The sequence below is a fragment of the Rhipicephalus microplus genome, chromosome 4 (assembly GCF_043290135.1).
Source record: "Rhipicephalus microplus isolate Deutch F79 chromosome 4, USDA_Rmic, whole genome shotgun sequence".
Taxonomy (NCBI): Eukaryota; Metazoa; Arthropoda; class Arachnida; order Ixodida; family Ixodidae; genus Rhipicephalus; species Rhipicephalus microplus.
Window position 1 is genome coordinate 156,167,982 of NC_134703.1, and position 12,949 is coordinate 156,180,930.

Sequence of the window (12,949 nt, forward strand, 5' to 3'; positions counted from 1 at the left end):
GAGGAGGCGGAGCGTATTCCGGAACTGTGGCGGCATATGCTCTCGGTCGCTCCACTCCCCAGTAACATGGATAAGCACACGCACGAAAGCAGAAGACAGGCGCAGGATCGGACGCTTGAGAGGCAACACGGCTCCCGACCTGGTGTATTCTACGTAGATATAGCAGGGCCTTCGCCCACGGGATTTTACACGGCCTCTGTAGTTCACCGGGAAAAGCATGTCAATGGGCTCTCGTTCCGAGCACAAAATCCAGAGCGTGCTGAGGAAGTCGCGATAGCGCTTGCTGCTGCGGACCCCAACTCGAAAGTTATCATCACGGACTCCAGGAAAGCATGTACTCATTACTTGGTAGGAGAGATATCCCCCCTAGCCAGCCAAATTCTAAAACGGGCTCTCGCTGATCCAGCCCCGAAACGCATCGTATGGGCTCCTGGCCATCAGGGCCTACGAGGTAATGAGGCCGCTGACGCGGCCGCCCGAGCGCTTACCCACCGGGCTCCTCACCTTGGCTCTTATGACTCGGAGGCCAATACACCGCTGCTGTGGTTCAAAGAAATTCTCACCTATTATCGTGACACTCACCGCCTTTACCCGGCTCCTGCAAAGGGGCTGAGTAAGGCGGAAGAGCGAACTCTAAGGCGCCTGCAGACAGGTACTTTACTCTGTCCTGCAATCCTGAAGCATTTCGATGCGAACACAGATGGGCGGTGCCCACACTGTGGGGAGACGTGAGATATCTTCCACATGGTATGGGCATGTCCGAAAAATCCCCACCTACCCCCTTCCCCTACCCCTTCCCGAGAGGCATGGGAGACTGCCCTCCTCAACTGCTCATCACTAGAGTCTCAACGGGCTCTGGTGAGACGGGCGCGAGTAGGGGCCTCGTCATGCGGTGTCCCGGACTAAGGACGCCTACCATGTAGCAGGGTCATGCTTTGGCCCCGTACCTCTCTCTTTTATAATAAATGTTTTTCATAATCAATGCTTCATATAGCGTCGTCGGGTGGCGAAGCGTGCATGTGTAGCTCAATCTGGCGACCATTTACCATTTCGGAGTGGGGGAATCCTCTTCTCACTTACAAAGACATTCTTCGTCACTACAGGAACGTCCGTCGCACTGAGAGCACCCCACCGCCATCTTTCTCGCGAGAGGAGGCAGTAGCGCTACGCCAGTTACAGACTAAAACAGTTCCCAATCTAGTATCACTTCATAAATTCTACCGGCAGTGCCATGCAGACCGTTGCCCCGGCTGTGGAAACTCGCCCACGACCTTCCATGTCTCGATCAAGTGCACTGCGAACACCTTTCCTCCCTTACCTGCTTTCCTTCACCCTTTACGTAACGAGAAGCTGTGGGATGATGCTCTCCGCGATGGACCTCCGGAGGTCCTCCGAGCTCTGATACAGTGGGCCCGGCTCGTCGCTGGAGTCATCCTAGGGACCCCGGACTAGGGGTTCCTCCCACGCCCTCCTTCTCCATGCTTTTGTGAATAAAGACGTTTCTCTCTCTCTCTCTCTCTCTCTCTCAATCTGCCGGTCTTCTCCGAGAAGAATTCACGTGATGCGTTAGTACGCGATTGCTAGGTCGGTGGTAGCCACACTAACGGTGAATGTGTTATTCTTTGGGTGTATGCGTATTTGGTCACGCTTAGCGGGGTCTCGGTCACACAGAGATGCTGCTTTAAGCAGTGCTCTTTGCAAGTCTCCGGGTGATGGGCGCGTGAGGTCGATGGGTGTCTTGGAGCGTCCCACGATGTGGTACGTGTGTGACGGCAGTCTTGGCAAGGGATGGCATTTCAGTTCTGGCGGAGGCCGGTGTGTTAGTGGAGTTTTGGGGGCTTTGCTTGCTTACGCGTCGTTCATTCGGGCTTCTTGTTTCAGTGCCTGGTGACGTTTCGCCTGGGCTTGGAAACCTTAAGGCGGTGTCTAGGAATTGTCTGACCATTCTTCGAGAGAGATTTCGACGCCGTCGACCTCAATTTCTATGTCGGCTGGTGTCCCGGCGACCGCGAGAGCTGCTTCTGGTGCAGCGTCGCTAGGCCTAAGCGTCCAGTGCCGGGGCTTGCCGGCATGGCGTGAATGGATGAAAAGCTTACTTCAAAGTGGTGGCCAATATCTATCGGAAAGTTGCATCTTCGGGACGGGTATGACTTGCGGAAACCATTCGTAGAAGAAACGTTAAGCTATGGGCACGTCATCCCACTGAATCATCGGAAAACACCCGAGCTCGGTGCAGACGCGTTCGATCGCTTCCAGCGCTCGCCGCGTCTCCCTTATATATTACATGCTTTAGAGACATTCGTCTCCGACGTACGTGTTCCGCCCATCCCACCTTCATCTTTGACCACCGTCCGAGTATTTTAGAACTAAAAATTCCTTATTATTTTTCGGAGAAACCATGTCATCTTGATGTTCGCGTCCGCCATGACGCATGCTCTCGGTCGGATTTGTCCCATGCGATACGGGTGTCACTCGCTACGTCTGATTCATTTGAATGGGACGCGCTTAAAACGCAGTGGCGCCTGCACTGCTCAGTTAAAGGGCGTTCGCTTTGTCGTCGCGTTTCTCTGGAGCTGGCTGATACTGAAGCGAAGTTACGCATTGCCTTGCGCGCTGTTATGAAGCGCGCCTCCGACGACGTTACGAAGGGCGCCTCGAAATCTCACCGCTGCAACCACTGTTGCGAAAGACGGCAACGCCAACACGGTCCCGAAGGCGCCACTGCTTCGAACTCCGCCGGAAAGGTCACCAGCCGTTTGGTAGCGTAGGTTTTTCAGCTCGCGACTGCTTCTGCGCAGAGCTGATAGACGAGCGGACGAGACGACGGTGAGTTAAACAAGGTTTATGTACAGCTTATATACAGAGGCGTTACAAATCCGGCACTGGGGCCGACAGAGACTCGAAGAGCCGAGCTCTTCTCTCTAACACGTAGGTCTGCTCTCAAACGGGTCCGCTCTGACACACATGTCAGCTTTTTCCTAGGACCGCCGATCGCGACGCGCCGCAGGGCTTCTTTTATTTGCACCGGGTCCAACCAAAATGTCCAATCAGAAGCGCCGCTGGTCGTCAGGGCAGACTCCTCCAATGGGGTCGCCACGCAATGCGTCAGACCCCCAGACATGAAGACGCCAGTTGTTAACTCGACGGGTCGCTTGCCGAGGCTGACTCACTGCACGTGCACGCCAGAGAGGCGCCGTTGAGCTGTTGATCGCGTCAGGCGGACTGGCCTTGACACAGATTGCCTTTTTCAGAGGCACGGCCGTTCGCTGTGGACTCGCAGACATAACAGCACCCCCGCCGCCAGACAATGCGCCGAAAAGATGAGCTGCTTCCACGGGGCTCGGATGACAGGCGCGCTCGTTCGCCAGGTCCCTCCAGGTTCGCCTCCAGGGCCATGGGGAGAATGCAGCTCCAGACTCTGTTCCGGGAACACATCCCATTCTTGACGATGGATTCCAGCTCCACTGGCTTGTCGCCACAACTTGTCGACCAGCTTCACTCGTCTCTTCTGACCACCTTCGGTTTCAGCACTTGTCGATGGTTCTGCAACTTGCCAAGAACGGATCGACAACAGACAACACACGACACAAGCAAGTGCCCTCGGTCACCCAACAGAACACCAGACAAAGAATAGTACAACATATACCTATCTACGTGTCTATCGGAGTTTTGTTCCCTCTACATCAAGAGGCACATGTGGGACACAAGACTCTTAAAGTAAGAACTTGAATTTTTCATACTTACAACAACGCAACGAATTAGAATACCACATAAAGTTGGTCCCTTGAGATGACTCTGAACGAGAGCGCTCAGCCCAGGTCGTGATGAGGTCAAAATTTTGCCCCGAATCGCCAGCCAGAAACCGAAAGGTTGAGAAGGTACTAGCTAGAACGCACTGCTCAATGCACCTGCATTAGCGTTTAGCTTTCCCTTTTTTATTTTTTGATAGCGAACGTCAAAGTTGCGCTGTGGAGCAACATGCTCCACCTCAGTAACCGGCCACATTTAGGCGACGATACCTATGCGGCACCAAGAGCGGCTCACACTTGCGACGTTGCACAGGGGAACAACGATACGGCTTGCTACGGATTGACTCCTCACCGCTTAGCTCGATATCGTGTTCGATCACCCTCGTGTTTCCGGGGCGGTCCGAAAACACGTCTCCAAACTCGGAAACAATCCTTCTCGGGTCCTCCTTCCGGGCTTCACTTAACCTAGGCTCTAGGTTTATCTGCTCCCAGATTACTTTCGATCCCCTTTCGATTACCTCACTAGTACTCAAAACTTCCGCTCCCTCTTCCTCTGAAGCACTTAAAAGTAAATTTACGACTGCTTTCAAGTTACTGTGATAAATTTTGTTCCGCGGCCTTCCTAATTTCACTTCATAATTCGTATCGGGGAGCTTCGATATTACATTGGCAGGCCCTTCCCAATCAACCTCAAGCTTGTTCCTTTTGGACGGCTGCAGCAGCATTACCTGATTATCAACTTCAAAAGCGCGCTTCTTCACCGATTTCTCGTAGTGCTCCTTCGACAGCACTTGTGCCGCGTTTTTGTGGCTTTCCACTAGCGCTTCAATCGAGAGATCCTCACGCTGCTCCCGAATGAGCGTCTCTCGATCAACTCTCGGCAGCTCGCTCCAACTTTCCGCTACAGGCGAGAGCGTTGCAACCCTCTCGCTCTGACTCAATGGCGCCATGTCGTCTCCCCCTACGCATACCTCGCCGGCCACTTCCGCGACGGGCCGCTCGCGTGACCGCTCACATGACTCAAGCGGAAAATTTCCTTTCTGGGGTTCCGTCGACCCGCAGACAAGGTCACTTGAGAGTTCACTGCATTGAACCAGATCAAGCTGCCGCGATAGCTTCCGCGCTTGCGATCGCGTGAGGGCCATGCACGCTAAGTTGGGGAAGAACGATTTGCCCTGCTCTTTGAGAAGCTGCTCTGAGTTGTTGGAGAAAAGATAAGGAAAACGATCATTTAGCGCGGCAGACACAGCCGCTTCGGTGCGAAGCTCACCGAACGGGCCTTCAATGGCAACCGTGGCGATTGGTAAGTGAACACTCTGCTCCTGGGCGACTTGCCTGATCCACGCGCATTCTCCTGTAAAGTCATCCGGAGACACCAATGAAGGATGGACAACGTCCATGGTTGCCGCTGAGTCTCAAGTGCTCGGCACGTTTTCTCATTCACCCTAATTTCTTGGAGATATGGCTCCAACAACCGCATGTTTTTTTCTGATTCTCGGATTGTTGCGAAGGCAAACTTTTCCTGACAGTTTCTCGCGATGTGCCCTTCCTTTTTGCAGTTGTAGCAGATTAGCGGCTTCCGTTTGTTTGCCGATTCAAATGCCTGTGTGGTAGAAACTTCACTCGATTTCTCCGCTTCTGTTTGCCCTTCCCCTACACTGTCCTTCGTAAGAGACGGGTCCTTCTTGAAATTACGGTGCGGAGCGGGTCTCCGTTGATCAGGTTTCTTTGAAAAGCCCTCTTTTCTCACATCCTTTTCAACGCGCACTGCCCTGCTGTGCAACTTTAGGCGAGTATAATACTCCTCAGCTAACTCTGCTGCCTTGTTTAGCTGTACTTCACCAAGTCTGTCCTGCAGCCAAAGCCTGACATTATCCTCGATGCAGCGGTAGAATTGCTCCAATGCAACGCATTCCACCACTCTATCGCGGTCGTCATAAACACCTTCGCCCTTGAGCCATTCAATTAAATCGGCCTTAAGACGAAACGCGAAGTCAACGTGTGACTCATTCCCCTTTTCAGCATACCGGAACCTTTGCCTGAAAGCCTCGGGTGACAACTTATAACGTCTTAAGAGCACTTCCTTGACCTCGTCATAGCTCTTAAACGCTTCCCTCGACAGGCAAGTTATCGCGTTGGACACTTCGCCGGAAAGAAGAGCTAACAGGTTCTGCGCCCAAAGAGACCGCTCCAAAGCGTTTCGCTCACAGACGTGTTCAAACTTGACGAGATACTTCGCCATGTCCTCGCCTACTACGAACGGTGGCAGTTGGTCCAGAATTTTAAAACCGCTGACCTGAATCGTCGGAGAAGCTACGCTAGGCGCCTGCGAACACTGTAGGATTGCCAATTCTATTCGTTTCAACTCAAGGCACTCCTGTCTCTCGGCCTCCTCGCGCTCGCGACGTTCGCGCCTTTCAGCTTCTTCACGTTCGCGAGTTTCTACTTCTCGCCTTTCAGCCTCCTCGCGGCGTGCTTTGATATCCGCCCAGGCCTCATCGACTTCCTCAGCCGACACTCCTTCATCCTTAATGATTTCAAGGATCGCTTGCTTTCGTTTCGCACGGCCCAAAGTAATGCCGAGTTCCTCACAAATTTCGATGAGTTCCTTCACTTTAAGGTTCTCCATCGTTCACACTAGCCTCTTGCTGTTTGCCCCTGTTAAGAATCTACTTGCCGTACCCACTATAAGCCTACTGGCAAGACGCGCAAGCAATTTTTCACACTCCCGTGTTTACCCCCTCTGCATTAACTTTGGTTTCAAAGCGCTTCGACTTGGCTTGAAACGATCAAAGCTCACTTCAATGCTTCACACAGCCCTTCTCTAAACTACTACAACCTGAGCTAGAGTAGTCTGGTGAACTGAGGGGAAAGCATCAGGCACTCACCGCATCGATGTCGCTGACGCCGGTCGATCCCGCAGCTGCCAACCACTGTTATGAAGCGCGCCTCCGACGACGTTACGAAGGGCGCCTCGAAATCTCACCGCTGCAACCACTGTTGCGAAAGACGGCGACGCCAACACGGTCCCGAAGGCGCCACTGCTTCGAACTCCGCCGGCAAGGTCACCAGCCGTTTGGTAGCGTAGGTTTTTCAGCTCTCGACTGCTTCTGCGCAGAGCTGATAGACGAGCGGACGAGACGACGGTGAGTTAAACAAGGTTTATGTACAGCATATATACAGAGGCGTTACAAATCCAGCACTGGGGCCGACAGAGACTCGAAGAGCCGAGCTCTTCTCTCTAACACATAGGTCTGCTCTCAAACGGGTCCGCTCTGACACACATGTCAGCTTTTTCCTAGGACCGCCGATCGCGACGCGCCGCAGGGCTTCTTTTATTTGCACCGGGTCCAACCAAAATGTCCAATCAGAAGCGCCGCTGGTCGTCAGGGCAGACTCCTCCAATGGGGTCGCTGCGCAATGCGCCAGACCCCCAGACATGAAGACGCCAGTTGTTTACTCGACGGGTCGCTTGCCGAGGCTGACTCATTGCACGTGCACGCCAGAGAGGCGCCGTTGAGCTGTTGATCGCGTCAGGCGGACTGGCCTTGACACAGATTGCCTTTTTCAGAGGCACGGCCGTTCGCTGTGGACTCGCAGACATAACAGCGCCGAAACGCCGTCTCTCCTGATGCGAGCTTGGCAACACGAAGCCAGCGTTTGAATGCCACCTCGGCTCTGGCGGCGGCTGCATGTCGTTGTAGGCACAACCCTTGTGTCCACACCAAGGTGCTACGCAATGTGAGGCAATTGTGTTTCGGGTGGTCACAATCACCTGTCTTTATGACCACGTAGACACCACCTACACAGCCGCTTCCTACGCTTGATCGATCTTTTTTTCTGGCGCATTTTGAAGAGATGTTATGTTCGGCCATGTGGACAAACCGTGATATGATTTCGCCTATGCTTAGAGGTTTGCCTCGCGTTCCTCAACAAGTTGCTGATTCTCTGCACGTCCGTCTATCAGTCGGAGAGATAAAGGTAGCACTACAATCTATGAAACGGGGGACAGCCCCTGGACCAGACGGTTTTCCAGTTGAATTTTACTTGCCATTGTTGAATGAGCTTGGTGCTGCTTTAACCGCGGTTATCCGGCAATGTTTCGAGGATGATGTCGTCCTATCAACTTATCGGAATGGCCGTACTGTACTAATCTCGAAAGCTGACGTTTCCTCTGTTAGTCCTGAAGATTAAAGACCTATCATGTTTCTTCACGTTGACTGTAAGACATGCGCGACGGTGATCGTTCAACGTTTGCGGGCTCTGTTGAACACCCTGACGAGCCATCACCAGGCTTAATCTCTGCCTGGACGAGAAATACACTGCTTGTCCTTTACCACTGGGGTTATCATAGCCTATACTCTTTTGCGATCTGCGCGTGGTCTCCTTGTGTCTTTAGACCAAGAGAAAGCATTTGATCGACTAGAGCACACGTATGTCTTTAAATTGCTCACAGAGCTTAATTTTCCTTGTTATTTTGTGGAATGAATTTGACATAACTACTCTCGTATAAAAAGCACACTAGTTTTAGATGGTTGGGAGAGTTTCTTCTAGACGTAGTTCTCGAGGCCGCTTCGCCTGCCTTCTCATTGTTGTTGGTGCCTACTGTCTTTGGCGCAATCACCGTGAGGCTATTGGAGCAGGTCATCGCCGTCACGCTCTCTTCCCTATTTTGGAGCGACAGCACAAAGAAATACTATCTGTTTTGTCGGAGGAACTCTTCTTTCTAGGTGAGGAGAAATTCCTTCGACATTGTTTCTGCGCTTTTGCATTCGTTTGCGAGAGACGTGTAAAGCTTGTTTTCAGGTCTGCCTGGTTTTAGTGGGTTAATCTTTGTTCAGTTCTCGCACAAATACCTTGTAAGTACTATATTAATACCTAACATAGAAATCACATTTAATTTGTGTGCTCTTCGTTTACCATGTATTGTACATATGTAAACATATCTTTTTGTAAAGATTCCATTGTATCTGTGTATGTTGTATTCCGCGTACATATGTAAACATATCTTTTTGTAACAATTTTTGTTGTATGTGGGTGTTGTGTTCCATCGCAATGTTTTGTCAGACTGCAATTGATGTTCACTGTTTGTGAGAATATAATGTGAGAAACATAATGGGGAAAATGGGGATGCAAGTCTCACCTGCACCTTATTCCATGAAATACGTCCTGATGTTTTATAAATAAGAGGCCTAAAGTTTCCTAAGGTTCTTTGTTTCTGCAGGCAGCTGTAGGAACGCATTGGCAGAAAGAAAAAAAGACTAGGTACCTGATATGATCAGGTCGTAGAGAGGTTGCTTGAAGATTGGTGCAATGCTTTCTTCGTCAAAGGTTTTGATCAAGTTGTCACCAAGGTCCATGGCGATCAACTTGGGCATGTCCTCGAGAAGGTCCCTAGGGACGCTGGTCAGGGTGTTGTTGCTGTAGAAAGCGGACATTCGCAATTCTCATGAAATTAAGTGACAAATCGACAATCTATGTATAGTGCGGGCAGGAGCTGCAACGTACAAAAACGTTGTCTAAGCCTTCGCTGTTTTTGTACTGCAGGTGACTCCCTTTTTTTGGCTAACATCCTTTATCATTGTACTTGCGGCTGCTGCTCACTAGGGTTTTTCTTGGTTCGTTTTTTCTTTTTTACAATGCTTACCAATACTAAACTAAAAAAAAAGAACATTTATAGTTGCTGCTAAACAGCAAGCTAGACTCGCTTGTTGACCATATTGCGCCTAGGGTTGGCCAGGAGTTGACGACAGGGACTTGGTAGCCTTGATTCCCTGGCTGAAAGTGTGCGCTTTACGAGCGCGCAGTACGACACTTTCAGAGCGTCATACAATAAACTGGTGCCTACTAACGAGACGTTTGGTGCTCAGAATGAATAGCTGACAAAAAAAATATCGCCGACATGGAGCAGTGTAGCAGAAATAACAGTCTACCCGGGTGGCTAAAAGGATTGAAGTGCTGGGCTATTCACCCGAAGGTCGCCGGTTTAATCCCGGCCGCGGCGGTCGCATTTCGATGGAGGCGAAACAGTAGAGACCCGTGCACTGTGCGATGCCAGCTTGCACGTTAAAAAACACCAGATGGTCAAAATTGCCGGAGCCTTCCACTACGGCGTCTCTACTAATCACATAGTCTTTTTGAGACGTAAGATTTCCGACATAATTACAGTGGTAGTTCTGCTGTATTTATTTCACCTGACATTTCTTATATATGTTGGGTGAATCTAGCCCTTCATAATTATAATAATATGGGAGGTTTGACGTAATATGGGAGGTTTGGTGAGAGACGCCTTTGTGGAAGGCGTTCTTCAACGTACACCACCATCTCAGAGCACACGGGCCTCTACCATTTCACCTTCATCAAATTTCGATCCCCCACGGCCGGTATCGAACCCGAGATCTTCGGGTCAGCAGCCGAGAGCCGTAGCCACCGTGGTTCCCCGAGACGAACTGACCTTGCCCTTCGTCTAGATCACTGTCTTTCGCTATGAATTGAAACGTATATACATTATATTAAAGTGGAGTTGGGCGGAAAAATAAAAGAAAAAAAGGAATTAAAAATAAAGCCATGAATGTGCCACCTAAGTATGAAAGTAGAAGATTGTAAATAAAATGAGGAACAACTTATAGCAAACATTTTGAGTGAGGAAACTGGTATCAAACGGAAAGCGCACAAGTTTACGCGGATTCATATGTTCCTGATTTCCTGAGTAAGCTATTCAAGGTTATTCATGACATCTCTCTTGAGTGTAAGCAAGCTTTAAGGCCTGGCGATAATAATTCATTGATTGAAATGTGGGGTTTAACGTCGCAAATTCACCATATAATTATGAGAGACGGCGTAGTGAAGGACTCTATAAATTTCTACCACCTGGGGTTCTTTAACGTGCACTCAAAATCTGAGCACACAGGCCTACAACCTTTCCGACTCCATCGAAAATGCAGCCGCCGCAGCCGAGATTCGAACCCGTGACCTGCGGGTCAGCAGCCGAGTACTTTAGCCACTAGACCACCGCGGCGAGGCTGGCGATAATAATATGAATTTATTGAACATCGATATTGACAATACAGAACTGCATATGCTGGCTGTTCAGCTGGTTTCGCATTTCAAGCATTAGTCACTTCTCCTACTAGGTATCTACATACGGAAGCTATACCCTCCTTGGCCATGCACTAACTCGCATGGCGCTTTCTCCACTCGCGGTTGTCACAGACACGCACATCACAGACCATCTATCTGTATTTGCCGCAGTGCAGGCCGAACTTCTTCGGTCAAGCTTAATCTGCATGGTTTTTATTTTTTTTTTTTTAATTTTCAATTACTGCAGCCGTATCTACGGCTATTGCAGGAAGGGGGTACATTTGGATGAAAAAAATACACTGTTGACACGGTTGACATCACAGCCAAAAACGCCAAACCTGCGCGGAAGGCGCAGTACAGTCACAGCGAAAGCTAGATGAGCGGCCTTTCAGAGCCTTTTTGAAACACTAATTGGGTAACTACTGCAAGCACACTTCATTGATTGCCACTAGGATATTAATAAAAATTTTTGAGTAGTAGGCCGGACTTCACTAGGCTATTTTTGTCATTCTTCTGAGAAGCGTGGTATCCGCTAAACACTTGCAAGGAATATTGTGCCAGTGTTTCATGCAGTAACTGTTGACGATGAGGAATTACGGCTGAAATGGGTATGCGTCACAGTTAATAGGGCAACAAAAACAAGCTTCTGTAATGGGTTGGAGCATTAGACGGCCCACTCGTTACGCTATTTGCATTGTGCGGCGACTGGTTTTTCTTTCGCTTTTTAAAAACGCTTTATAAGTCGTATTAACGCGATTCCTTTCGCGACATCAAGCCAGCCTAAGGCAACTTTGCCAAAAAGTCACAAGCACCTGCGTAGCTCGATAGTAGAATACTGGGCTGGTACCCAGTGGACTCAGGTTTGAGCCCCACTATGTCTTTGGTGCTAGGTTTTTTTTCTTCTGATTTCGCGCGATGTGGTTACATACACCAGCGGTGGCAGCGTCGGGCTGCTGCGCGTGACCCGAGTTGTGATCTCATAAAGCTTTCAATGTAAAACAAAGAAACTATAATTTATTAGAACAGTGCGTCTACAAAATCCGACAACTACAATTCATAAATACTACAGAGTATTTCGTTCCACCATTCAAAAAGTCTAAAAAAAATAACTGTTCTTGAAACTGTTCGTGTGCGTAAAGAAAGACGTTATGTTGAGGTGTGGTATCTAGTTGAAAGGGTGTCGTCTTTTCTCGAAGTGATGGCTTTGTTAGTACTGTATCATAAGGCACCGATTGTTCAATGATTAACTCAGCGAAAGACTCAAAACTGGCTTTTGAAAGTTTCTGTTCCATCTTTTTCAAGCTGTGCGCACTAACACAAATACCGTTGAAGGCACAAAGCATTTCAGGTTTGCCAGTACATCATGGGTAACGAAAAGTCTGCTAATGGTTATCACAAAAAAAAGCTTATACGGAAAGACTAAACAAACAACCTTTAAATGTTCGTTCTGTTCCTCGACGTAAAGCATATTGTAAAGTGGTAAATATTTGCCAAAGAAGTCGAAACAGCTACAGTATGAAAACAGATTTCCAAAGCTTAAGGAAAACGCCAAAAAGGTAGGGGCAGCTTCTCAGAAACCTCATGAATTCTTGAAGAAATGGTGTTACCTGTAGTAGTATAAGTTACAAGCGCAAACTTGTAACCGATGCTTTTACTTAGCAAACTATTCCAGAGACTATTTCCACGACATATAAACAAACGTCGAACAGCTTCTGCTCATCTGATGACACCATGTAGCTCTTTCGGTCTGTTTCTTAGACTACAGATGAAGTTTGCTCTGTTGTATTAGCTCTGAAGTACACCAGCACTGGTTTAGATAATATTTCCGTTTCCAACCTGAACACTATTGCACCTTTCGTTTATAAGACACTGAGCATTATAATAAATAATAGTATTTTCAAAAGAGGCCTTTTTTAGTTCATTAAAAAGTGTCAGAACATTCCGGTACTTAAAAAAGGTGATAAATGTGAAGTATCTAATTATCTTTTTATTTCTATTTTATTATCAATCACCTAATTCAACAAAAACATTTTGTAAACGGTTTAATGCCTATATAAAATGTTCGATTTGTTTTATTATTGAAATTTTGTTTTTGCATAGGCACTTCGACTAAGTTGGCT

General features: G+C 48.9%; 1 protein-coding gene across 1 annotated transcript in view; it reads right to left on the reverse strand.

The window, feature by feature from the left end:
- Positions 1–12,949, reverse strand: part of LOC142814050 (leucine-rich repeat transmembrane protein FLRT3-like) — a 37,947-nt gene that overhangs the window by 11,212 nt on the left and 13,786 nt on the right. Inside the window, exon 3 of the mRNA XM_075891992.1 lies at positions 9,019–9,170. Coding sequence (XP_075748107.1) covers positions 9,019–9,170 — 152 coding nt within the window. The remainder of the gene's footprint in view (positions 1–9,018; positions 9,171–12,949) is intronic.